The sequence below is a fragment of the Silene latifolia genome, chromosome 3, assembly GCF_048544455.1.
Source record: "Silene latifolia isolate original U9 population chromosome 3, ASM4854445v1, whole genome shotgun sequence".
NCBI classification, from domain to species: domain Eukaryota; kingdom Viridiplantae; phylum Streptophyta; class Magnoliopsida; order Caryophyllales; family Caryophyllaceae; genus Silene; species Silene latifolia.
In genome coordinates, this window is record NC_133528.1 from 133351555 (window position 1) to 133378227 (window position 26673).

At 44.9% G+C, this 26673-nt stretch overlaps 2 protein-coding genes across 2 annotated transcripts; one reads left to right on the forward strand and one right to left on the reverse strand.

Moving 5' to 3' along the window:
* Positions 1-6847: 6847 nt before the first annotated feature.
* On the reverse strand, positions 6848-8095 carry LOC141649726 (uncharacterized). Its single transcript, XM_074458408.1, has 2 exons — positions 7912-8095; positions 6848-7272 (listed from the first exon to the last, which is right to left on the reverse strand). Exons 1-2 carry the CDS (start codon positions 8093-8095, stop codon positions 6848-6850), a joined length of 609 nt encoding a protein of 202 aa, XP_074314509.1.
* A 5811-nt stretch (positions 8096-13906) lies between these two features.
* LOC141649727 (uncharacterized) lies at positions 13907-14503 on the forward strand. Its single transcript, XM_074458409.1, has one exon. It carries the CDS (start codon positions 13907-13909, stop codon positions 14501-14503), a length of 597 nt encoding a protein of 198 aa, XP_074314510.1.
* Positions 14504-26673: the final 12170 nt, after the last annotated feature.

Genomic DNA, 26673 nt, shown 5'->3' on the forward strand with positions numbered 1-26673 from the left:
GTGCGAAATAATATCCCATTTCTTCGTAATAACTTTGCATAGAACCGGACAATAACTCCGTTCCATTATCGCTTTGTATTATTTTCACACTTTTCTCGAATTGATTCTTTACCATTTGACAGAAAATTTTCATGTAATCACCCGCTTCACTCTTTTCTTTCATTAAATAAACCTATACTCCCCGACTATGGTCATCGACGATGGTGAGAAAATAATGTGCACGGGTCAAGCTTGCTACCTTGTATTTCCCCCAAATGTCACAATGTATAAGGCCAAATAAAACGTCACATCTACTATTATTAGGCTTAAACGGAGTACGTGATTGTTTTGCACGACAACATGAATCACAAATTGTATCAGAATTCCAAATTAAATTATGTCCAACCAAATTAGAAAACTGAGAAAAAATACTCTTTGAAGGATGACCAACCCTTCTATGCCATAAACGACTATCTTTTTCAACCGTCATTCGACCCGCAACCTTGATCTTGTCCGGCTGATAATAATATACCCCTCTTCTATGCTCACCCCGTCCAATCATCATCTTCGTAGTCCGATCCTGCATTTCACAATAATCCGGATAAAAGGTAATTAGACAATTATTTTCATGAATTAGCTATGGACGGAAATAAGATCGCAAGTAAGAGATGGCACAAATAACACGTCTTTTAACACGAAATTCTCGCTTAATTTCACTTCCCCATGAATTGTTGCCTCAACACGTCTACCATCAGGTAGACTCACAGTGGAACGATCTTCGTCACGTATTTTCTAAGCATTCTTGCTTTCCCGTCATGTGGTGAGATGCTCATTTGTCAATTAACCATTCAATGTCAACGGTTAATTTCATACCTTGGAGTTTATCTTTTCCCTCGGGGCTTGCACTTATGAGAATCCGCAACCTCTCTATTTCGCATTGGTAAACGGAATATTGGACTTCCCTTGATCCTCTGTTTTTCCTTTTCTATTCTAAAGTGTTGCTGGTGGTTTCCGCGTCCCCTGCCTCGGCCACGGTTGCCATTCCCACGGCTGCTTCCACTTCCTCTTCTGCCTCTTCCTCTTTCCCGTGCCTTCACCTCCTCGTACCCATGTTTATCATAGCAATTCTCCTCCGTATGATAGTATTTCTTGCAATGAGTGCATTGTGGTGGTAGGTACTACGATTCTCCCGCATCATCTCTACGGCATAGTTGCTCCTTCCTTTCCCGCTATGAAATTTGACAGACATCGCAGCATCATTGCGTTCCTCTTTTACTTTGGTAAATGAGGCGTGTCTTTCTTCTCTGAGTACCAAGGCATAGACACGGTTTAAATCTGCAATTGGGTCCTCCATCAGTAAGTTTGTTCGAACCTGTCCATACAACTTCGAATCCAACCCCATCAGAAACTGATGTACTTTCTCTTCCTCTTTCTCCTTTGCTATGGAAGCTGCTGCCCCGCAACTGCAGCCTTTGATTTTACTGTATTTTGCTAACTCATCCCAAATAATTTTAAGCCTGGTGTAATATTCAACTACCGTCTCTTGGCCTTGCTTGCATTCATTCAACTAACTCTTTAGTTGATGAATTCTGGGAGCATTCCCAGCCGAGTACCTGCCCCGTAACTCCTCCCAAACATCTTCAATTGGTTGAGCAAAGGTGATACTCGGATGTAACTTCGGATCTATCACATTCCGAAGCCACGCTCGCAACATCGCATTGCACTGCCGCCACGCGACCAATTCAAGGCTGTCTTCTTCTTCATCGCTCACTGGTTTCTTCACCTTTCCTTCAAGAAATGCTAACTTATTCTTCGCATCCAATCCATTCTTTACGGCCTCCGACCACATATCATAGTTTGTGCCATCGAATATTATTTGCGTGACATTCAAACTAGGACTGTCAGAGGGATGAAGATATAGCGGAGACGTCATGGGAATTGTCTTTGGACCACTCCCTCCTCCTTTCGATTTTGTATCATCTCCAGGCATGATGAAACAAGATGAGTTTAATATTTTCGTTGTGAATTTTATGAGAAAAAAAATTTGGATCTTTTAGGCTCAGGATACCATGAGAAATTTAAGATACCAGAATGATGATGAAGTATGTTATTGATTCATAGCTCAAACGTTGATACAACCCTAGCTTATATACACTTCTACATACAATCTTTTATTATCTCTTTCCCTTCTATATCTCCTACAAATAAGCAACAAATTATATCTATCCTTAAACTATAAGATTATATATACTGCAAATATTTACTAGAATAATATGATATTATTCTTTTCAGTTAGGTCATTTCCCAGGTGTAGGGTTGGGTTGTGGAAGGGGAAAGGGAGTTGGGACGAGATATGGAAGGTGGAAGGAGATTGAGTTGGTTCTGGAAAGGATAGAGAAAGGGATATTTTTTCGGTTATGGGAGGGATTTCGTGAGCTGTTTAAATGGGGTAGAATATCTTCTATACTTGGGGAGCAAGTAAGTAAAACTAGGGAAGGGAGTGGGGGTTGGATAGGGCTCGAAAAGAAACGGGTTGAGCCCTTATTTTGCACGGCAAAACAGGGTACGGGTTGTTTGGGTGGGTTTTGGTGCGGGTTTGGTCAAAGGTTGGGCTAGGTTGGGTGTTGGGTCATGGGCTAGGTCTTGGGTGTGGTGTTGGATGGGTTGGGTTGGTGTTTGGGTGGTGTTTGGGCTCGGGAAAAACAGGGGACGGGGGAGGGTATGTTGTGGGTTTGGGGTGGAAAAAGGGAGGAGAAAGGGTGAGTGTAGTGGGGTTCGAACCTGGGATCTTTGAGGGGATGGGTTGTGTCAAAGCAAGCCTCAAAATCCGTCCAAAAATCGTGCTTAAAATCGTCTTAAAATCGAGCTTAAAAACCGTTTGAAAACCTCGTTTAAAACCGCTTTAAATTAACTTTTCAAATTAAAATAAAGCGATAAAATGAAACCGTCACATATATTATTTCAAATAAATTCAAAATAAAAACTTTGAACGATAATTTTTTTTTTCAAATAAATTATAAAAGCTTAAATTTTAAATAAACGAGAAAATAAAGAAAACCGATGAAATAAATTTCATTTATTTCAAAATAATTTAAATTTCATTTAAATTATAAAACCGTCAAATAACGCTTATCCCGCATCTCAAAATGAAATCGGCTAACGAGCGATGTAAGTAAACATGTGTCCTATTATCATCGGGTGTTTTGTCGGGATTTCTTTAAATTCCAATATCGACGGATACGGGTATCTACAGAATCCCCACTTTGACTGAGGCTTGGACAAGACGAAAGTCAAAGTATACCCCAGGTCCCTCTCGACCTGAGGATTCCGCGGGTCGTTTAGAGTCTATTAGACTTGCGTATGTAAGATCGTCAGCCATAAGAAGAGATCATACCTACCTAAAACTTTGTTGGAGATTGACTTTGCTTCTATTGCATCAAATCATTATCATTGGTCGTCGACCCATAAACTTGCATATATGGTGGATTGAGCCTTATCCTTAGGTGCCTACGTATCCGTTGTGACGGAATCAAACCTGCATCGTAGTTCGACATATATTGGTCTTGGCATTCTGCTAACTATGGCCAAATGGACGGGTTTTTTCCCGAGGGGTTTGCTATCATATATTATAGATACTTCTCCCGTACTGTCACCCACTATAGTTAACAGCCTTCATCATTGGGGCCCAACTTTGAGCAGCGTTGTTGTAATATCACTGGTAGCATTCTGCTGGGGAATATTTTCATCTTAGCAACCTGACACGGATTCCTTTACTTGGTGGAGACTTCTCCATACATCATTGTGACGGTCTCTGGAGCTTTGAAAGCGACAGAGCCCCCAGTTGCATTGGGTCTAATGTTTCTTACCTTAGGGTGCTTCGCTGAAGCGTACCTGCTTAAACTTGGACATATATCATAACGGAAATCACATAATACTAGCCCGAACTTTCGAAAATCATAGCTCACATGGATGGGCTCGAGGCCCGAACTAAACATTGAATTGGGTTTCAGGCCCGATGGGCTTCATCCGGAATTAAAAAATGGGCTTCACCCAAAATCATTTCATTTTGAATATGGGCCTCGCCCGGAGCTAAAGTTTTACTTTGAAAATGGGCTTTGCCCGGGATCATCTCATTTTGAATATGGGCTCGCCTTGAGCTAAAGTTTTACTTTGAAAATGGGCTTCGCCCGGAATATTTGAATTTTTGAAATTTTATAGAAAACGATGAGTAGACATGTTTCGAGTTTCTGAGTCGGGGATTGACCCTTAAAAGGCATAACCCGTAAAAAATCCGTAAGTGCGTACGGTTTTTATATTCAAGCATGGACTCGCTGGGGATAAAAAATGTAGATTGGCCATTCTGGCCCGCGAAACACTAGTAAAGCCCGCGACAACGAACTCTTGTGCAACAAACGATAAAGGGTGGTAAGGAAACCCGGAGGCCCGCGCCCCAAGGCTTCGGCCAGTTGCTTGGGCGGCAAGCAAGACTTTCTTAAAACCATTGGAACTCTCTCTTTGTTTTTCCTATATAAGGAGATCATAATAGGAGGCAAATCATAACTTCTTATTCTTTTCTTCACAAAACTTTTGTTAAGCATGAATTTTCTTCGAAAAACCATGTCATCTTGGGCTTCTGATTTCAAGGGGTTGGATTCTCAAATACTTATTGATACGAGATTGAAACAACTAGTCCCGCTGAGACAGGTCTTGCCAGAAACTGTCTTCCATGATGAATGCTTAAGATTCTGGGACCTTACCCATCAGGTTTTTGCCTTTCCAGAAGGAGAGATTTGTCCCTTTCTAGAAGAAATTGCACTTCTAGGAGGTTGGAAGATTGAGCTAACTCCTGTTATTCCCGACTTTCCGAGGGGATGGGCTAACAAGTACTGTGATTTCCTTGGTTTGTCGCGTGGTGAGGCACGTGCCTTCGTTGATGGGTAACGAGTAAACTTACTCGCTATTGCTCAAACATTTGGTCGTGCTGACGACCCCTTGATTCCTACGGCGTTTCGTCGTAGGGCTTTTGGATTGATTATGCTTTATCTTTATGCTTTTGAAGGGAATATTGAGGTACCAATTTGTTACGGTAAGGCGAAGTTCATTCGGATCGTCGAACAGATGGTGCAGCGTTGGAGCCCTGCTTGGCTCATTCTTGCTGAAATCATTGTTGGGTTAGATGCTCGGAAGGTCAGCCCAAACCTTGCTTATACTGGATCAACCCGTCTTCTACAGGTATGTCTTTTGTTGTTTTCTCCTTTTTCTCTTTTCAGCGTTTTTTCTTCTTCTTTTTTCGTTTTTTCTTTTCTTCTTTTTCTTTTTTCTTTTTTCTTTTTTTTCTTTTTTTTTTCTTTTCGTATTTTTTTTATTTTTTCTTTCTTTTTTCGCTTCGCCCACCTCCTTTCTTTTCAGTGGGCTTTGACATCATTTCCTATAGTCTAATTCGCTTTCTCGGCCCTTTTTCACAGATCTGGCTATGTGAGAGACTCGAGTCGGTTGATCCACCGAAAGTTCCGGGTACATATGAAGTGAGAAGCTTTACTTCTCGTCATCGTCAGTTTTCTACTGGGAAGAAGGAGCCTTTCTGGCGACATCGGCTTTCTGCCAATGCTGGGTTACATGTTAGATGGGCTTTACCTTGGCTTAGCCTTACCGCAGTTACTGGTTTGTCTGAAACTGATAGAACCAGACATCTCACTCTTTTGGGCTTGGAGTGGTCCACCCATATCTACCCAGACCGTGTTCTTCGACAGGTCGGTCGTCACCAACGGATCCCCGCTGTTGAGCCTGTTCGCGGCCAAGTCCAAGGAGTGACTCTCGCGAGGTGCAAGGCATGGTTAGAGTCCTGGACTCGGAGGACTATTCGGCATATTTCTGAGCCATTTTCTTCTACTTGGGTGTCACCCTCTTATTTGCAGCGGAACTATTGAGCCTTCTCTCATGGCCCGGAGGGAACTTTACAAGGATGAAGCCGTTGATTACAAATACCACAAGAAAGGGGAGAAGACCCGAGAATTCTTTACTGGGACGACCCCGATTTCATCTAGGCCCAAAACAAAGACTGACTGGACTCCTAGGACTAACTCAATGGTTTCAGTTGTGTGGAAGAGGTTAGGTCTGAGAAGTGAAAGTTGGTTGATACTTGCAGAAAGACTTGGTCCTCGCCCTAGTGTGAAAGACAGACTGGGCCCTCGGGAAGAATTGATGATTCCTTCGAAGAAAAGAGCCCGAGTTATGATGGGTGAGACTTCGTCTCGTCGTTATGGGGCGTGCGGCCCGGCTGAGGGTAGGAAAGAGTAGTCTTCGACATTACTATCTACTATTACTATTACTGTTTGTGTGCTTTCCTTTTTAGTTGTGTGTGATGGGCTTCCCCCGAAATAAAATATTGTAACGGGCTTCTCCCGGAATTTAGAATAAATAAAAACTTATTATTTATTAGAAATCCCCAGTTACTGCATCAAAAATTTCATTTTTGTTTTACATGTTTCAGTTGTACTCTTAACTAAGAGTTGCCTACGTATCTGCTTTGTAACAGAATCAAACCGAGTGTGTAGTTCTCAGTCTTCTCACATAAAATATTTCATGCAGTGTTGACAAATAACTCACAACTTATTCTAAAAACATTTGCAATTCAAAAATTATTTCATAACATTTGAGAATGAGGTTATCAAGGATATTATTTCTTCAGCTGGTCCAAATTTGTAGGATTTGTGAAGTCATTCCCATCCAAATCTGTTAATCGAACATCACCTCCTGACAAAATCTTCTTTACCAAATACGGGCCTTCCCAATTTGGTTTTAACTTACCCCTCGGGTCAATAGGTAACAAAGCTCTAACCGACTTGAGAACCACATCACCCTCACTAATTCACCTTGGTTTCATCTTTTTGTTGAAAGCTCTCTCTATCCTTTTCTGGTAGAGTTGGACATGGTACAATGCGTTCAAACGCCGCTTGCCGAGCATGACTAGTGAATCAAATCTTGCTTGAACCCAATCTTCTTTAGGAACCTGGCTTTCTAGTAGGATCCTTAGGGATGGTATTTCCAGTTCAACTGGTTGAACCGCTTCCATTCCATATACCAAGTAATACAAGGTTGCTTCCGTGGCTGTTCTGATTGAAGTTCTATACCCCCATAATGCGAAGGGTATTTTCTCAGGCCACTCTTTATAATTGTCTGACATTTTTCTCAAAATGGCTGTAACTGTTTTTTTAGCAGCCTCTACCGCACCATTTGTATGTGGTCTGTACGGTGATGACTTGTGATGTTTGATTTTATACTTCTCAAGTATAACTGTGGTTTCAAGTTAGAAATGAGTTCCATGGTCGCTGATGAATTCATGTGGTACTCCGTACCGGCAAACGATGTCATTTTGGATGAATTGTGCTACTTGCTTCGCTTTTAACACTTTGTAAGACTTAGCCTCTCCCCACTTCGTGAAGTAGTCAATTGCAACTAGGATAAAACAGTGCCCTCCAGTTCCTGATGGGTTTACTTTTCCAATGATGTCGATTCCCCAGGTTGAAAATGGCCAGGGTGACGTCATGGTGTATAATATAGAAGGTGCCACATGCTGTATATTTGTGAATATCTAACAATTGTGACAATGCCTGACGTATTTGCAACAATATGTTTCCATCGTTGTCCAATAATAACTGAGCCTTATGATCTTACGGACTAACATATGGGCACTCATGTGTGGCCCACATTCACCATCATGGACTTCTTCCATAACCATTTTAGTTTTCGGTCTATCGATGCATCGCAACAAAACACCTTAAGCCGTCTTCTTATACAACTGCCCGTCATTGGTCTTAATGAATTGGGCGGATAACATTCTCAAAGCGCGCTTCCCACACGTGTCAAGGTCGGGAGGATACTCTCCTGTTTCCTTGAATTTCAAAATCACTGTGTACTAGGGTTCGATTTCACCTTCCTCGGCATCATTGATTGCATTTACATAGGTAGGTGATGATCTTCGTTCGACACATATTGGCATACTGTCTATGTGGTCGGGAATGTTGATCAAGGCAGCCAGCTTGGACAATGCATCTGCAAACTGATTTTCCTCTTTTGGGAGGTGAACATATCGAATATCTTCGAAGTATTTTCCCATTCTTCGATTCTGGTTTGATATGGGGCCAAACTTTGGCTCTTAATTTTCCATGACCCACCCACTTGATTGATCACAAGGGATGAGTCTCCATGTACTAACAATTTCTTCACACCTAAGTCTAGAGCACTGCGTAGACCAAGCAAACATGCTTCATATTCAGCGGCGTTGTTTATGACATTGAAATCCAGCTTGATGGACACGGACACGTGTTTACCTGTTGGTGAGATAAGAAGTATACCCACTCCATATCTCATATAGTTCGATGCTCCATCGAAATACAAATCCCATATGTCATTCTCGACGTGTGCCACGTTTTCGTCGGGAAATGACCAAGTGTCAATGACTTCTGTTTCTTCAATTGGATTGTCGGCAAGGAAATTGGCGACGCCCTTCCTTTGATCACTTTTAGAGGTACATATTTGAGATCGAATTCTAATAACATGAGGGTCCATCTCGACATTCTTCCATTTAGCACTGGTTTTTCAAACAAGTACTTGATCAGATCCATTTTGGAGTAGACACTCACACTGTACTGTATGGGTAAAAATACCCTCTCATTTTCATCATGACGTGGCAACTCGCTATTTGGGAAAAACAAAGGCACACAGATTAATGACAAGGCAGTAGGCTGCTAGACGCAAGGAGGAACAAGGGGGGATAAACCTGGACATTCAAGTAATACGAAAGCCACGGTTGAAGTAAATAACAAACAGCCAGCAGGAACGTTGAAATGGTCAGCAGGAACATTGCGGTTATCAGTAGGAGATTTGACAAAGTCAGCAACCACTTCCTATTTCGTAGGGAGTGAAGCATATGTAGGGAGCACGTGCAACCACCCCAAGAAAGGCTATAAAAGAGCAACAAATATCACATTCAAGGCATTCTTCATTCCTCATTCACTCCACTCGAAGAAATATCATTCACCAACCTGCAACACTCAATAATTAACATACTTAGGATCATATACACCATTCGTGTCATTTGTACTTAGCCATTTGGAGTTTTTCTGCTGTTCCTCCTGATTTTTCCAGTTAGGTTTATCCTCGAATACTATTATTACTAGTGGATCATTGGCGGGATACCATTCCCCCCGCGATTTTCCCCACATTTTGGGTTTCCCGCGTCACCATTTTGCTTGTGTCATTTGTCTCTTTTTCTTTTTCGTTTGTTTTTTCTTCGCACTAGTTGTTTAATTTCGTTCTCGTTGTGTTCTTACTACTGATCTACTTCAGTCCTTAATATCGTATTTTAATTGGAATAGCCGCATTGACTCACAAACTTTTAGTCGGTAAAATCTTACCAAAACAGTTTGGCGCTCACCGTGGGGCGTTGTGGTTAAATCTTTGTTAAAATACCTCTTTTCGATATATCCTAACATCTCTATAGTTGGTCATGTCAGGATCCAGTCAGAACGTATCTGATCCGATGAGTACATCAGTGCAAACTTCAGTAGTAGGGGCGACGCCAGCAACCTCCGGTGTTCCAACAACGGCGGTCCCTGCCACCTGAGTGACTGCAGGCCAGGCTCAGCCCCAAGTATCAGCAAAGCCTCCTTACTCCCCCAAAATCACAGATCTGGGAGCAAGGAAGGCTGGCAAATCACCAGTTATCAATCCTGTGCCCAAGCCTAATAGGGATGGGAGTCCGCAGCGCCCAGGATCACCAGGACACCTGACAGGAGCCCGTCTCCTAGGAGCGTCACAACCGGATCCGGTACAGTAGTTGCGCCAAGGGATGACATCCTTGCAGCAGGCAGTGATAGGGCTACAAAGGGACAACCAGTCCTTGTAGGAAAAGATAGATGCATTGTCACCTCTGGGAACGACCCAGCAGATGGCAAGGTCAACACTCGGCCAGGGGAATGTCAGGGAGTACTCAGGGAGGCTACTGCCGCAAAATCTAGTAACCAGGCTCGATATGGATATGCTGCCACCAGGGGTAACCACGCCACCCGAGCAAGTATATCCAGCGGGAACGGTGGCCACCCAGGGTACAATCCAACCACCAGGGGTTCCACCACCACCAAGGATGCCACAAACGTACCCTATATTACTCAATCCTGTGGGATTAGGAGCACTGACTCCAGATCCCATACCAACAACCAGCAGTACGCCAGTGGTACCAGGGACAAATCCAGGGGAACAGCCAACAAGAAACGCATATCCCGGGATGTGCTCCTATATGCCATATAGTCCGGACAGCCAGTTCAGGCCTATTGTGAACTCAACACCATTACCTGGAAGCTACATGGTCCTTCCTTACATGTCAGGAGGAACACCAAATCCATATGGGGTCTACTCAGTACCCCACAACCAGGGTATGAGGGTAGGAAGCCATGTAGAACAACAGTTGCAGGATATCAGGTCCCTACTCAGCAAGGTTCCAGGGTTACCACATCCCATGGAGGTGGCAACCCCGGAGTGCTATGCGGATTCCCCTTTGTGGACATCATTGCCCTTGTCAGCATGCCAAAGGGGTTCACCACGCCAACAATGATGTTGTATGATGGAACAGAGGATCCGCTGGAGCACATCAAACAGTACAAACAGAAAATGATGGTGGTTGCAGCAACATGGCCTGAAAAGGAGGCATGTATGTACAAAGAATTCGGTTCCACCTTGTCAGGAGCCGCACTCTAATGGTTTGTTAACCTTCCCAACAAGTCTATTTCCAGCTTCGCGGGGTTAGTGAACGTTTTCAATCAACAGTTCGCAAGTAGTTGCAATCCAGAAAAATTATCCACTGATATATACCGGATCGTCCAGAGGTTCGAGGAGTCCACCTGGTATTATCTCGCCAGATTCAATGTGGAAAAAATATCTATCCCTAGGTGCGACCCTACAACAGCAGTCAATGCCTTCAGAAGGGGACTGCATCGCGACTCTGATTTGTACAAGGATCTCACCGAGCACCCATGTGCCACCTTTAAGGAAGTCAAACAAATGGCAGAGGCTACTTAATTATCGCCTAGAGGAGGATGAGGATAGAAGGGACCTGTACGGAACAGAGTCGTCCAGCAGAAAAATCACAACAGAGAAGAAGAACGAAAGAGCCAAACCCTACAGTAAGAACACAGTGAACAAAGTCTCAGGAGAAACAAAGAGCACCGAGGCTTCACCTAAGCTCAGCGAGTATGGGTTCACCACTGGACTTGCTGGGGTATTGAAGGCAATCAGGGATTTAGGGCAGAGGGTCAGGTGGCCTAAGAAGCCTACCCCCCAGGGAGAACGACAGAAGAGATGCCAGCAAAAGGTGTGAATACCACAACGATATTGGCCACAATACAGAAGATTGTGTAGTACTACGAAAGGAAGTGAAGCACCTCTACAATGCTGGATGCTTGGATCACCTGCTCCCCAAGGGAGCAAAATCTGGAAAGGTCAATACTGCTGACCAGGCCTAACCATCCCCACCTCGACCTCACTCAAAGGTCGTGAGCGTCATCACAGGAGGGTCGGAGATATGTGGTCTCACTTATTCAGCAGCAAAGCGCCTTGCAACCGAGACTAAAGGAGATAAACCATAGTTCTCCCTCAGGGTCAGCAGACAGGATCTACCAGCAATATTATTCGACGAGGCAGACATACCCGATGTGGCAGAACACCACCATGAAGCCTTGATCATTACCCTTTCTATAGGGAATTGCCTTGTTAAAAAGATATTGGTAGATAAAGGAAGCTTTGTGAATCTAATAATATTGGAAACCTTGAAGAACATGGTGTTTAGCGAGAAAGACCTGGTGCAGAAGGCAGTACCCTTGGTAGGCTTCAGCGGAGAAACTAAACAATCCCTTGGAGAAATAGTGATACCTACCTTTGCAGAGGGTATGAACAAATAGGTACGATACTTGGTCATTGATGGTCCGTCAACTTATAACGTGATACTTGGCAGGCCTTGGATCCATAAAATGAAAGCAGTACCATCAACGTACCATCAGAGCCTGAAGTTCCTTACACCCTGGGGGGGGGGGGGGGTACAGGAGATTCGGGGAGATCAAAATGTCGCTCGGGATAGCTACAAGAACACTCTGAAACCCCTTGCAGCTGGTCCAGCATAGCAATTACAGAAACTGTGCGTCCAGAGGGAGTATATCGCACCTCCCCAGGAGGAACTCGACGAAGTAGTCCTGGACCCACAGTTTCCAGCAAGAACAGTGCTGGTGGGAGCTGATTCTGCAGGTAACATCCGTGAGCAGATAATTGAATTTCTACGTCTTAACATGGATTGTTTCGCCTGGTCCCATAGCGACATGATTGGCATAGATCCAAGTGTAATTACACACCGGTTAAAAGTAGACCCCAGCTTTCCTCCAGTCCAGCAGAAAAGGCGGAAATTTGCTCCTGAAATGAACGAGGTGATAAACGAGAAGGTAGACAATCTCCTGGAAGCAGGCAAGATCAGGGAAGTTAACTACCCAGAATGGCTCTCGAATGTTGTGGTTGTACCCAAGAAGAACAACAAGTGGAGAGTATGTGTTGATTTCACAGATCTTAACAAATCTTGCCCAAAAGACCCGTTCCCTATACCGCACATTGATTCTATAGTAGACGCAACAGCAGGGCATGAGCTACTTACCTTCCTTGACGTCTGGAGTGGGTATAACCAGATAAAAATGGACCCTAAGGATCAGGAGAAAACAACCTTCAGATCTGACAGAGGCTTGTACTGCTACAATGTGATGCCCTTTGGCCTCAAGAATGTCGGTTCCATCTATCAGCGCCTGGTGAACAGAATGTTCAAGGAGGAGATAGGGAGAACAATGGAAGTCTACATTGATGATATGGTAGTCAAATCTGAGAACTCAGAACAACACATGTCCCACCTGAAAAATACCTTCTCGATCCTCAGAAAATACCATATGAAGCAGAACCCCCTGAAATGCACTTTTGGAGTCTCCTCAGGGAAATTCCTGGGGTACTTGGTGACGCAAAGAGGGATAGAGGCCACCATGGAGCAAATCAAAGTAATACTCCAGTTAGAATCTCCTCAGAAGCCAAAGGACGTACAAAGGCTCACAGGACGGGTAGCAGCCCTCAACCGGTTCATATCAAGGTCCTCAGATAGGTGCCGATTGTTCTATGTCATCCTGAGGAAGTGCCAGAAGTTTGAATGGACGCAGAAGCATGAAAAGGCGTTTGGGGAGCTCAAGTAGTACCTAAGCACCCCTCCTCTTCTCTCCAAGCCAGAACAGGGAGAACCACTGTACTTGTATCTGTCAGTAACATAGGCGGATGTAAGCGTTGTACTGGTACGAGAGCACGAAGGTATGCAGAAACCAATATACTATATAAGCAAGTCTCTGTTACCTGCAGAGACCAGGTACACATCTCTAGAAAAACTCGTTTTAGCACTTGTAACTGATTCGTACAAATTGCGTCCCTATTTTGAGTCACATACAATTTCAGTCGTGACCAACTACCCCCTGAGAACCATAATGAGGAAACCCAAACTGACAGGGATAATGGTTAAGTGGTCTGTCCACCTAAGTGGGTACGACCTGAAATTTGAACCCCAAACAGCCATAAAGTCCCAAACCCTAGCTGACTTTGTGTCAGACTTTGGTCCCACCCTTCAAGAACAAGCCGACGGTGAATTCTTGACCCTAAGTGAGCCTAAAGGGGAGCAGGTATGGGAATTACATGTTGATGGGACATCCAACACGAAGGGAACAGAGGTAGGGCTGAATAAGAGGCCCTAATCTTAGGACTCCAGTTAGCCTTAGAAATGCAAATCAACCACATCAAGGTGTATAGTGACTCCCAACTGATTGTCAACTACGTGAATAACATGTACACGACCAGGGATCCTAAAATGGTAACCTACCTGGAACTGGTGAATGAGCTCAAACTCCGCTTTGCCTCCTTCCACATCCAGCAGATACCAAGGGACCAAAATGTTGAAGCAGATGCTCTCGCCACCCTGGGAGCAGCCTTCACTCTAGGGGCAGTGGGTTCTATACAATTTATACATGTCATGAAACCTGCCATACGCCAGAATGAACAACAGAACGCCAGTAAGGCTGCAACCACCCAGTGGACATACGAAGCAAGGATACTGTGTACTGCCACACCCCAGGAAGAGATTGATGATTGGCGCAAGCCTTACATTAGTTGGCTACGTGCTGAGGTCTTACCACCTGACCAGAAAGACGCCAAGAGCTTCAAAATGAAATCCTCCAGATTCGTACTCATTGATGGTATCCTATTTAGAAAGTCCTTGGGAGGACCCTATCTGAGGTGCTTGAGCATACAGGAGGCACATGCAGTAATATGTGATATCCACAGTGGTGATTGTGGAAATCACACAGGGGGTAGGAGCCTGTCCAACAAGACACTGAGGCAGGGTTACTTCTGGCCTACCATGAGGAAGGACGCCATAGACTACATCAAGAAATGCGAAGAATGCTAAAGGCACTCTCCTGTCAGCCACCAGCCAGCAGAACATATGCATCCGATCAACTCGCCTTGGCCTTTTATGAAATGGGGAATGGACATTGTGGGACCATTACCCCGTGCTTCTGGAAACAGGACGTACATGCTGACAATGACGAACTACTTTTCTAAATGGATAGAGGCAGAAACTTTCCCTCAGATCCCGGAGAAGCATGTGATATCTTTCATCAAGAGGAACATAGTCAGCAGATACGGCATCCCTTCAGAAATCATATGTGACAACGGGTCACAATTCATATCCAACAGAACGGAAGACTATTGCGCTAGGTGGAACATCAAGCTGTTTAAGTCTACTCATAGGAATCAACAGTCCAACGGTCAGGCAGAATCCAGCAACAAGATAGTCATGAACAACCTGAAAAGAAGGCTGGAGGAGATAGGAGCCAATTAGGCAGATGAGCTCCCCTTCGTACTGTGGTCTGATAGAACCACCCCCAAAGTGGCAATAGGTCAAACACCATTCAGTCTGGTATATGGGGCCGAGGCAGTTATTCCCTCTGAGGTGCAAGTACCGACATATCGGTATGCCAATGCCACCGAAGAAAGGAACCAGGTAGAAATGGCCAGCAGCCTGGATACCATTGATGAGCCAAGGACCAGTGCCCAAATCAGGGTGGCAGCCTACAAGCAGACAGCAGCCAGGAGTTACAACAAAAACGTAAGGCTGAGAACGTTGCAGGTAGGGGACCTGGTACTCAGGAAGGTATTCCCAAACACCAAGAATCAGAGTGCAGGTAAATTCGCCTACAACTGGGAAGGTCCCTACCGCATAGAAGGCATCGTGGGTAATTGAGCATACAAGTTGGAGACTATGAATGGGGAAGCTATCCCTAGATCCTGGAACATCATTCACCTTAAAAAGTATTATGTCTAAGGTTCCAGGTGCAGGACCCAGGAGTTCCACCTCCAACAGGTACATCCCAGGACCCTTGAATCCTAGCATTCAGTACTCTAAAAACCTTAGAACATGAACTAACTTGCTAAAAGGTTCTTTGATTAAGCAGCTATCGCTTGAAGGGGAACAACCCCAGAACCCACTTGCTGGAGCCACAGCTCACTCTCTCATAAGGTACATACGCAAAGAACTAATCATTTTGTTTCGTACCGCCTAACTGTACCACATGCATTGGTCTAACAGTAACATCTCTTTTGACAGCAGGAACAACTAAGTCACCAGGCAAGGTCTTTCGTTAAGTACGCACGTGCTAAGTCTCCTAAATTCAGTAGGTACTACTAAGGAAATGACAACTTACAACGTATCTTTCAAATCCTTTGAGTCAAAACCCTTTTTCTTATTTTCCCTTGGTGTGAACGTCACAGGTGTCACAAGGAGCAAAATGTGGAAGCAGCGTACTTAGTATTTTAAACGGCCAAAATGAAATTCTCTTTCTTTTAAGTTGTTGTAAAAATTCTGGGGGAACACACTTTGTGCTCCCTAAACTATTTTGGATTTATGAAATTGCTTCCATTTTTAAGTTTATCATTGATTTTGGATTGAATGTGGATATGGTAAGTTGAATATTAAGGCAATGTCCTAGTAGGCTAACTGATGAACAAGAACTAGCAGAATGTTCCTCCTGCAGGAAGTACCCAATGTGCGCGTGGTCGAAACAGAGGGATTCGAGCATCCTGATGGACAGAAAGCTCCCTGAACCACCATAGACACCTCAACAAGTACGAAGCCGGCACACAAACAGAAAGAACGAAAAATTTCTAGCAAAACAACAGAAGGATCAAAACGAAATTTTCATAAACACCCCTCAGCAGGGGGAACTTGAAAAGAAAATATTTTTTGCCCCTCCTACGAGGAAAAAACAAAAGAGTACTTAAAGGTGCCCAAAACCACCAGGCACCAGGAGTTAGATTACAATGGGCCACCACACAGGGTGCCCAACAAAACATCAAGATAAAAAAAAAAATTAATGCCTAAACTAGGCAGCAGCATCAGCAGCAGAATCTGGGGCGGCATCAGCAGGAACATCCACAGGGATGTTAGGCTCCACAATATCCTCTCCTCCAGATGGACCTTCCCCTCCCTGGGCGACAGGGGTTTCCTCCCTGACCTCCTCAACTGACGCGACAGCCGGTTGTTCAGTCCTAGCACTGGTCTCTCCATCATCACCACCAAACAAGTCGTTGATGAGGCTGAAGTCCGGCTTGACTGGATAGGCAGCATGGAACAGCCGTTCCTCCTCAGCAAGGTCCCACTTGGAGTGCACACCCGCCTCAAACTCCTTGATGCATTTGATCTTTGTTTCCCAGGCGAAAACCAATGTAGCGTCCAAGAGTAGGTGCTTCAGCACCTCCACCTCCTTGTGAGCATCTTCCATACGCCCTTCTGCCACCCTCCTCTCAGCATCATGCTGTTTCTGGGCAGCTGCCTTCTCCACAGCCAGCTTCTTCTGGGCAGCCACCTTCTCCCTCCTAGCCAGCGCCAGATCTGCCTCCACCTTCCCCATGTTGACATTGAGGTTGTTCACCTCCCCTATAAATCTGGCAACCTCCCTGCGCAGGAACAAGCCGTCCTGCAAAACCTGCCAGAGGAACAGTCAGAAGCACGAACAAAATAGACCAGTAAAACGTAAAGGGAATTAAAAAGGTACCTGCAGGCCGTGCCCAAGAGCTTCATTTAACACAGTAGGGAGAGGAGTATTTCTCAGAGAATGGACAACAGCTGGAAGTAGGAACTGTTCCATGTGAGGCCAGAGAGGTACCCTAATGGACCCATACTCCTTGGGAAGGCGGATTACAGTGGAAGTATTCGACAGGAGTGGCCTAGAAGCCACTGCAGCCAGAGGATCAACCTCAATAGGGACAGGCGTGCTAACTAGCTCCTTTTCAGCAGGGAGCGATGGCCTCTTCCTGGGAGAAGGACCGGAGGAGGCAGAAGCAACTTGCTTCCTCTTTCTATCCAGCAGGGAAAGAGAGGAAAAAGGAGTATTCCCTAGTACAGGAACACAGTTAGAACATAAACACAAATGCCCATATAGCAAGAACAAACACCCATGAAAAACAAAGCCTTATCATACGACATCTGGAATTCGGCAGCTGGGGGTTCTTGCTGACTGGTGGAGGTACTTCCTCTTCTTCCTTCTCTTCTTCCCTCTCTTCTTCCTCCTCTTGCTCTCCTTCACTAATGTCAAGAGGTACGGAGGCAGATGCACCAACAGGGGAAGAAAATACACCAGGGTAATAACGAGTTGCAACAGGGAGAGCAAATAAACGGCTCACCTTGCTATGATCTCTTGAGGGAACTGGCTGCTTCAAACCTGCAGCAGTACACCAGTAAGAACATTAAGGTAAAAGAAAAACAACAAACGCCCAGAAACTAAAATTACCTTTAGAGGCCCCCACTTATCAAATAAGTACTCGGGGGTGGGGGTAAGAGAGTCAATCTTAAAAAAGATGAATTTTGTAATCCAGCCTTCATCCCTCACTTTGGGAGGAAGGATAACACTAGGGTTGCTGCGGTTGCAGGATCTCAAGGTAATAAGCTCGGCAACAAAGGGCCTGAAAGTATAGAGCAGGGCGAGGTCACCCAGACCAATCCCCAGATCATGATCCTCAGTGTGGACAGCGGGCCGCCCACGGGGGCGCTTGGTGAAGGTCGAAAAACAAGCGTTTGCATTTTGTAAGGAGTCGCCACCAATTTTTATGGGAAATTGGAACCGTTCGAATACCTCGTGTCATGTCAAGACACAAAGTAGTGACATGAACACTAAGCAATCGTTACCCTTAGCATTCTATGTCTAGAATGACTCTCGCGGATGCCAATGAACACGGGTGCTCACGGAGATCTGGAGTAAGGGGTGAGGGTACGTATTAGGAAGCTCTTTTGATCGAACACCTAATCCCGCCCGCCTCGATAGCGGCCTCTACTAATGATTAGGGAAGTTATTCGTACTTGATATATCGTCGGCTATATGCATGCAATGCAACATCCATTGTTTTGATCCTAGCATGTGAGAATTAACTAAGTCGGTGAACAATTAGTTAGGCATACAATTGATGTCAAAGTAGGATTTAATGCTCAATTACATGTGAAAACATACAAGCAATAAAAGAAATACAATAATCAATAATTACAATGGATAGGCGATTTATGTCGAAAATACCTTTAAAACGGATAATTTGATAAAAGAATAAATAAAAGAATAGAAATAAATCAACGAACAGGAATTATCGTGATAATACGGTTAATAGTTAATTAATATGTAGACTAATTAAACTATGTCAAGGCAGAAACGGAGTTCAGGGACAGAACTCAGCCAGGAACAGGCGCAGCAGAGCTGCGCCTTTTGGAATAGGCGCAGCAGACGCTGCGTCTGTTCCTTGGCTCAGTTCTGGCTGTGAAGCCGTAATTGCAAGCCGTTAATGTTAATTGGTGATTTTAATGATGGATTGATGATATTTACTCGGATGAAAGTGATTAACATGTTATTTAACATATGAATGGGTCATAAAACAGTACAATATGAATGAGACGGATGCGAACGAATTAATTACATGGATTAACGAATGATTAATGGATGAATCCTCTGTTGAAATAATTAACTAGTCTTAAACATGATGAATCAATGATGAACATATGAACAAACAGATGAAAATATATCAAAGGACGAATTCCAGAAACTCAATATGAACAAATTGAATCTCTAAAATCCGGAATTGAATTAAGTGACGAAAACCCGCAAATATTGAATTATTCGGGATTTAAGTCGGAATTAGTGAATTAAACATATGAATGAATGATGAATTATAAATATATGAATTATTACGATGAAGAATTAAAGAACAAACATATGAAAACAAATAAGAAAGACGAATTACAGAGGACGAGGGAAGGAGAAAAGAAGCAGGAACTGCGGCAGCCTCACGAAGAGGCGCAGCAGGAACTGCGCTCCTTCTAAGAGGCGCAGTAGTTGCTGCGTCTTTTCTCGACGTCTGTCTACTGGAAATCCGCAAAAACAGAGTTTTAATGCACGGTTTTAGAAATCGGTTTTAACGGTGTTTTCGACATAAATCTTACAATGGTGATACGATAAATAAAATACAATAAATAAAAGAGGAATTATACACCCTCAGACTTACATGTTGACGGAACGAGATGAACTAAGATATCGACTAGTGAATGCTCGACGCGAATGCAAAGAGAGAGTGCCCTCGTAAGAGGAAAACGATTGATTAATTAAGGTTGATTGAGTGTAGTTGGTCAAATTGGTCGGTCATGCAACGGAGAGGCTGGTACCCGGAAAGATCCAAGCTTACGTGGTCGGAAGTCCAAGCACGTAGGCGCCAATTAGTAAGAACGAAGTCTAGAATGCAAAGGGAGAAGAGAAGGGCGGACACTCGCGTGAGAAATATGAGGAACGAAAGCTCCTATTTATACTAATCACGTGAAGGAATAGGGTTTCGGAGACTCTTTGGAAGTGAATCTCGGAAAGATATGAAAAAGATACATAAATCATGCAAAGAAGGGCCTGGGAAGAGGCGCAGCGATCATCTGCGTCTCTTGGAAGAGGCGCGGCCTCTTGCGTCTATTCCGTGAGATTTCCTCTATTTGAAGAAAGATTTCGCGTTTGAGTTATGGTAGGACGGAAATAATTCGATTATCTTATGAATATTACGGGATATTATTTGCCAAAAGATAAAATTTATGAAATATGGAATAGAAATATCCGGAACATTCCGGAACATTCTGACTCGGGATTTAACATTATCGAGAAAATGGAGACGGTTTTTGACCCGGACTCGAATGTACTCTAATTATCGCCAAAACGACCGTATCGGGACGTAGATGACAACTAAGAGGTCGACATTAATATTTGAGCAAACACTTGACGATAATCTTACGAATTGTCACAAATCGTTCCGCGAATCAAACATGCGGCCCAATCATCTTAGGGTGGTTTGCGGGAGGTGCGAAATGAGGTATCTCTGAGCCCCACTTTGACCGAGGCTTGGACAAGGCGAAAGTCAAAGTATAGCCATCAGGTCAATCGAAGATTACAACCCGACGACTATGGCGACGCGAGGCGGCTCAAAGGGTCTCGAACCAAGGACTGTCGTCGGGAACATTTTAGAGTCCGTCAACTATCGGGAGGGTCGTTTAAAGTCCATTAGACTACGTAAGGAAGCTCGCCAGCCATAAGAAGAGACCATACCTGAGACTTAATCGAACTTCGCGGGGAAACAAGAAATATTGAAAGCAGCAGGACGTCGGTAGAAATCGCTGGGGGGAGTCTCGCTGCGTCGGTCTCAAGCGAACTCTGGCAAAACTTGAGGTTGAATCTGCTTGCGTTGGTCTCAAACAAACTCTTGCTGGTGGAATATTTTGACGACTAGGAACATCTTGATCGTCGTGGGAGAAATCTGGAGTGAGCAGTACTGCAAAATAATACTGCGCTGGGGACAGACGACTAGGAACATCTTGATCGTCATGGAAGGAATCTCGAATGAGCAGTAGTGCAAAATACTACTGCGCTGGACATAATGATCTTGAGCAATACTGCAAAATACTGCTGCGCTAGATAAAATGATCTTGAGCAATATGCAAAAATCATGCTACTTATTTGGATAAAATGCGGACCGGAACGAAAGAAAAACATCGAAACGGACCAAAAGAATATAATAGCGTTGAAGAAGAGGCGCACCAAAGATGGGCCCACAAATAACGAACTCATAACGAATTTTTGAAAATTCGTATGGAGGGAACACAAGGAAGAGGCGCTGCAAGAGCTGCGTCTCTTGGAAGAGGCGCAGCGCCTGCTGCGTCTTTTCCCCAATTTGGCTATTTCCGCGTAAAAACGCGAAATCAGAAGGATTATATTCATTATTTCGAAACATAATTCTTTCAATTTCTCTCTCAAATCTTCACCATTTCCGTCGAGGTTTGATCTAAAAGCTTGCATTAAACATGACTAATCGAGGTATGTGTCTTAATCTTGCATTAATCATCTACATTTGTTGAATTTTGAGCCGCGAAAACTAGGGTTTTCGACCCTTTTGATCGAAAATTTGGGGCTTCTCCCCCAAATGGATTTGCTTTGCCAAATTGATATTTAGAAATGGATAGTAGGCAATGTTAGGAACATAACCATATGTTTGCTTCGAATTTTCATCGAGTTTTGAGCCTTTGAATGAATTTTGAGACGGTTTTACAGCTAGACCGTAAATTGCTTCGAAAATAGCCTTAGGATTGCCCATTTGCGATGAAACTTGATATTTGGGATCCTTGGATGATGGGTAAACTTTCTGCCATCTCGAAATTTTGGTTTGTGACAACTTTTTCAGGGCACCTTTCTAGGGCATAATCGCCGTTATAACGAAATGTTGCCGAATTTTCGACTCAAACCCGGAACTAGGCTTTGACTTGTACTTGACTTGACCCAATTTATCACATGAGTGATCGGGTTGGTGGGAATATGGCCAAAGATGGCATGGAAAGGACAGTTTTCAGGGCCCTGAGGGCTCGAAAGCTCCTTAACAAAGGCTTGTCGTCATGTGACGCGGCCTAAATTTACTTTAATGTTGCAGGTGACGAGGCTTCTTATTCTGGGAGGGCTCCCATGGAGATAGACGCCAGTACGGTTGAGGAGGCTTTAGATCAGGCCTTCACCGCTGCGGTGATGGCCACTGGAGACGAGGCTCACGAGGAGGAGGCCGTCGAGGAGGAGGAGGCCCCGAGACGGGCCAAAGTCAGGCGAGGAGGTCGTCAGCTGAGGGGAGCTCCTGTGTGGGCTGAGACATGGGAGAGTAGGCACCTCGTGTGGGCTGCAGAGGGTCACCTGTCCTACAGGACGGTGAAGAGCTTGGTAAATAAGAATTCACTACTCATTACCTATTCTCTTTCATTCTTTTTGTCCAAACTTCTTGCAAATTTCATTCAAAACTAAAGATAGCTTTGTTTCAAATCATTATAGGAGGCCGGGAACATCAGGTCGTTCTCGGGTTATACGACAGCGATGGAGCACTACGAGCGGCTGTCGGCGGAGGAGAGGGCCATGATCGAGCGTGGAGCGTTTGGTCCTCTGGGTCAGGTCTGGAGGGATATCGTGAAGAGGAAGTTGCGGGCTAACCTTAGCCTGGTCCGCGCTTTCTTGGATCGATTCTGGGATACGACTTCCACGTTTCACCTGCCTTTCGGTGAGGTGGGAGTTACTCTGGAGGACTACGGCATGATTTCTGGTCTGCCGTGTGGGACCGAGGAGATGGTGTGGCCGGAGATTGCTATGAGGGCGGATTCGGCCGAGGCGAGGAGATTGATCGGCTGGAACTTGTCGCCGAAGGCTGTTGCAGTGCCGGGTTTGGTACCCAGTACCTACGTTCGAGACTACTTTGCGGGGAAGACCCCGTCGCTGGTGACGATCGATGGGAAGGAGACTGCTCCTCCTCCCCTGTCTGGTGAGCGGAGGGCTCGTCCGTGGCTTTGGTGGTTCTTGTCTTCGATTTACCTCGGAGACAAGGGCGAGAGGCTATCGACGAAGCTTCTTCCCTTTCTTTCGACCCGAGTTCCCTAGGGCGCCTGGGGACCGGGTCATCGCTGGTTTTGCGGTCCTCTTCCGCTTTATGAGGGCCATGGTTCGTCCGGAGTTGATGGAGAAGGGGACTTCTCCCGGCGCCGTCGGACCGGACTTCGTTGGAGGTATGAACCTTCCTTTAGACCAAAGTAAATTCCTTTCTTTATTGAATCACGAAAGATCGTCATTGATTATTCATTTTGAGGCATGGGTGTACTCTTACTTCCCGAGTCTCGCGCCCAAGAGGACAGAGCCGTTGGAGAAGGCCTATCCCGTGGTGAGGGATTGGGTAATGTCTTGGGACGAAGAGCAAGCGCTCTTCTCACAATGTCTACCGGCGGGATGTGAACGCCCTTCAGCTGAGCAGCGTGAGTATCCCACTCGTATTTATATTCCTTGTCTTTTGCTTCTGCTTGATCATAGGAATGATCTTTGCTTTATCTTGTCGCAGTGGGTGCCCAGGCCTTGGGCGGAGTACGCTGGAGCGCCTCCTTTTGTCGATGAGGTCCTTCGACCTAGGAGCCCGAGTCGGCTGCTGTTGTGGACGTCGATGGGTCCCGTGTGGTATCTGGGTGAGCGTTTGGCTCGTCAGTGCTCTCGGGGCGCGTTGACGGTTCCCATTGATCCTCCGAGGACGATGTTCAGGGAGCCACTGCGAGGCCGAGAGGGAGGCGGACTGGGCCGGTGCCGGTGGCGACGACCTTCTTCTGCCTGGCGAGGACTACTCGGCGTTTCTTTACGGGAGGTTGGCGTACTGGCCAGTAGTGGTGAGTATCTTTTACTTTTCTTTGATTTGATTTTGAGAATTACGACGAAAGATCGTCAATTAACGAGAACTATTTGTCCTTGCAGGAGGTCGAGGCGGCGGGCATCGAGCCCCCAGTGTACCCCGAGACCCTTGAGTACACTGACGCGACTGGGAGGACGACGATCTCCGAGTTGCGTGACTTTGACGTAGCTGTGACGGATGCTGGCCTAGACGACCGGGCAAAGATCATCGATTCGGAGGGTGAGCCTCCGCTTATATACCTTTCGTGTAAGAACACATTTGATTGAACTTGTTCCATTTACTGAGAATTTCTTTTGAAATGCAGGTCGCGCCATCTCGGTTCGTGGCGCTATGGAGGGTGGCCAACCGGCTACGAGATACCGCCATCGAGGCACTCGTCGGTGGTCGAGGTCGTCAGGTATGAACCTCATTTGATTTCTTTTGATTTTTGGTTTTTCGCTTTTTTTTTTTTGGTTGATTGACATGAGCCAATTTTGTTCTTGTTTATAGGGTGGTCGTGAGTGGAGCGAGAGTTGACCCGGATCTCGGGAGGAGACAGCTCGCTTGTCGAGGGAGCTCGAGTTTCGGGACGCCGAGATTCTTTGCTCTTACGGCGAGGGTTCTTGAGTTGGAGGGTGTCCAGCGAGTAGTTTTGTGTAGTTTTGTACATTTGGACATCCGATTTTGAACGTTTTTGGACTTGTTTGGGCGCAAGCCCCGTTGCTTGGACTTCGGACTTGGTTGGGCGCAAGCCCCTTGATTCTTGTACATTTGTGTATATGATGGCCTGAGTGCCTTTTTCTTTGGGTTGTGTTGCTTGTACCTGTAGGTTAGTTCTTGAACAGGTTTGGTAGACAACGGTTTACGCCGTCATGCTGCCGAAATTTACATGGAAATCTCACCAAAACATACATTTTATACACATGTGGTCTTAATTAGCGCAAAAATGAGACTCAAAAGGACACAAAAATGCAAAAAATTTGTCGGAAATGACCGGACGGTAGGGAGGGTTAGCCCCTAAAAAAAAGGAAAAAGAGAAATCTACAAGTGTAGAAATGAAAATGTTGAAATTTGTTAAAAAAATGAAAACAAAAGAAAATTATTTCCTAAAAATGAAATTTACTTTCTAAAAATAAAAAAAATGAAATTTATTTCTTAAGAATAAATAAATGAATTAAAATAATAATAAAAAGGAAGAAGTAAGTGCGATGAAAATGGCGAAGGTGTCGACGTCGCCTCGAAATGCGTGCCCGCGAATTTAGGAAACTTGAAACATGGTAAACTGCTCGTATTTACCAAAATAAAATCCCGTAGGAATAGGAAATTATTCGTTATAGAATTAGGAAAGATCCAAACGCGGAAATCGCAGAAGGTGAGCCTGGGGAAGAGGCGCAGCATGAGCTGCGTCCTTTTGAATAGGCGCAGCAGGAGCTGCGCCTGTTCCCAAGCTTGTCCGTTCTGGCGGATTTTTGGAAACAACAATTAGTATAAATAGAAGCGTCGACGAAGTTTTAAATCATATAATTCTTCCGTCTCTTCTCCGTTAATCCACATAAAAACTCCCAAAATGAATTTTCAAGAGAAAATTGTCGGTATGAATACTTTGGAGATCCGCTTGAAGGAATGGACTAATGAATTCTCGAATATTGAGAAGCACGACATGGGTGCTCATAACCTTGGGTCTCTATTGAGTTTGAAACTCATTAAGGTTGTAAAACCGTTCTTGGATGCTTGCCTTGACTATTGGGACCCAAATTATCATGTTTTCGCGTTCCCAGGTGGTGATATTTGTCCTTTTTCTGAAGAGATTGCTGCTATTGGTGGGTGGGACCCCGAGCATTTACCTGCCATTCCTTCCACTTCACAAGGGTATAAGAGCAAATTCAGAGACTTGCTTGGACTGACCCGACTCGAGGTGGACCGCTTAGTTACCCCGAAAGGCGTGAGAATGCTGGACTTTGTAGACCGATTCATTAACAGGGCCGACCCCACTGTCTCTTATGTTGCTAGGAGGAGAGCATTTGGCTTTTGTTTACTGCATGTGTATGTCTTCCAAGGGCATGTTGATGAAGACTTGAGAGGTGATCCCCGTCTTTTGGGTCTTATTGAGCAAATGGAGCTGCGCAGGAGCCCAGCTTGCTTATGCTTAGGAGAGATTATCTTGGGTTTGGATAATAGGAAATCCAACCGTGATCTGCCATTTTCGGGGAGTCCCGTCATCCTACAGGTAAAGACACCTTTTTTTTTATCTTTTCGTTTTTTTTTTTTTTTTTTTTTTTTTTTTTTTTGGTGTCTAATACCTGCTTTTGGTAGGTTTGGCTTATGGAACGGCTCCGACTGCTCGAGCCCCCAGTTCATGCACTTTCCTATCATTCCCGTATGATTGCGATGAGGACACGGTTGTACATGGTGGACTTCACTCGGGTCTGTGACTATTGGAAGAACAAGCTGAAGAATGATGATGGCCCGTTGATTAGGTGGGTTGTACCGTGGTGGCACCTCAAGTCTGTCACTGGAGTGTCTTCTTTGGATCCCACTAGGTCGGTGCGCATTCCGGGATTGGAGTTCATGGTATGCATCTTTCCGTCTGTCACTGGAGTGTCTTCTTTGGATCCCACTAGGTCGGTGCGCATTCCGGGATTGGAGTTCATGGTATGCATCTTTCCGGAAAGATTGATGAGGCAAGTTGGGCTGAAGCAGACGATCCCGAGGCTTGATACCGTTCCGCAGACTGCTGTAGCGCTTACCACCGAGAGCCGAAGAGAGTGGGCTATCAAATGGGCCCAAAGAAACATGTGGTTCTTGAGTTTCTCCGCCAATGCTTTGTGGGTGTCGGAT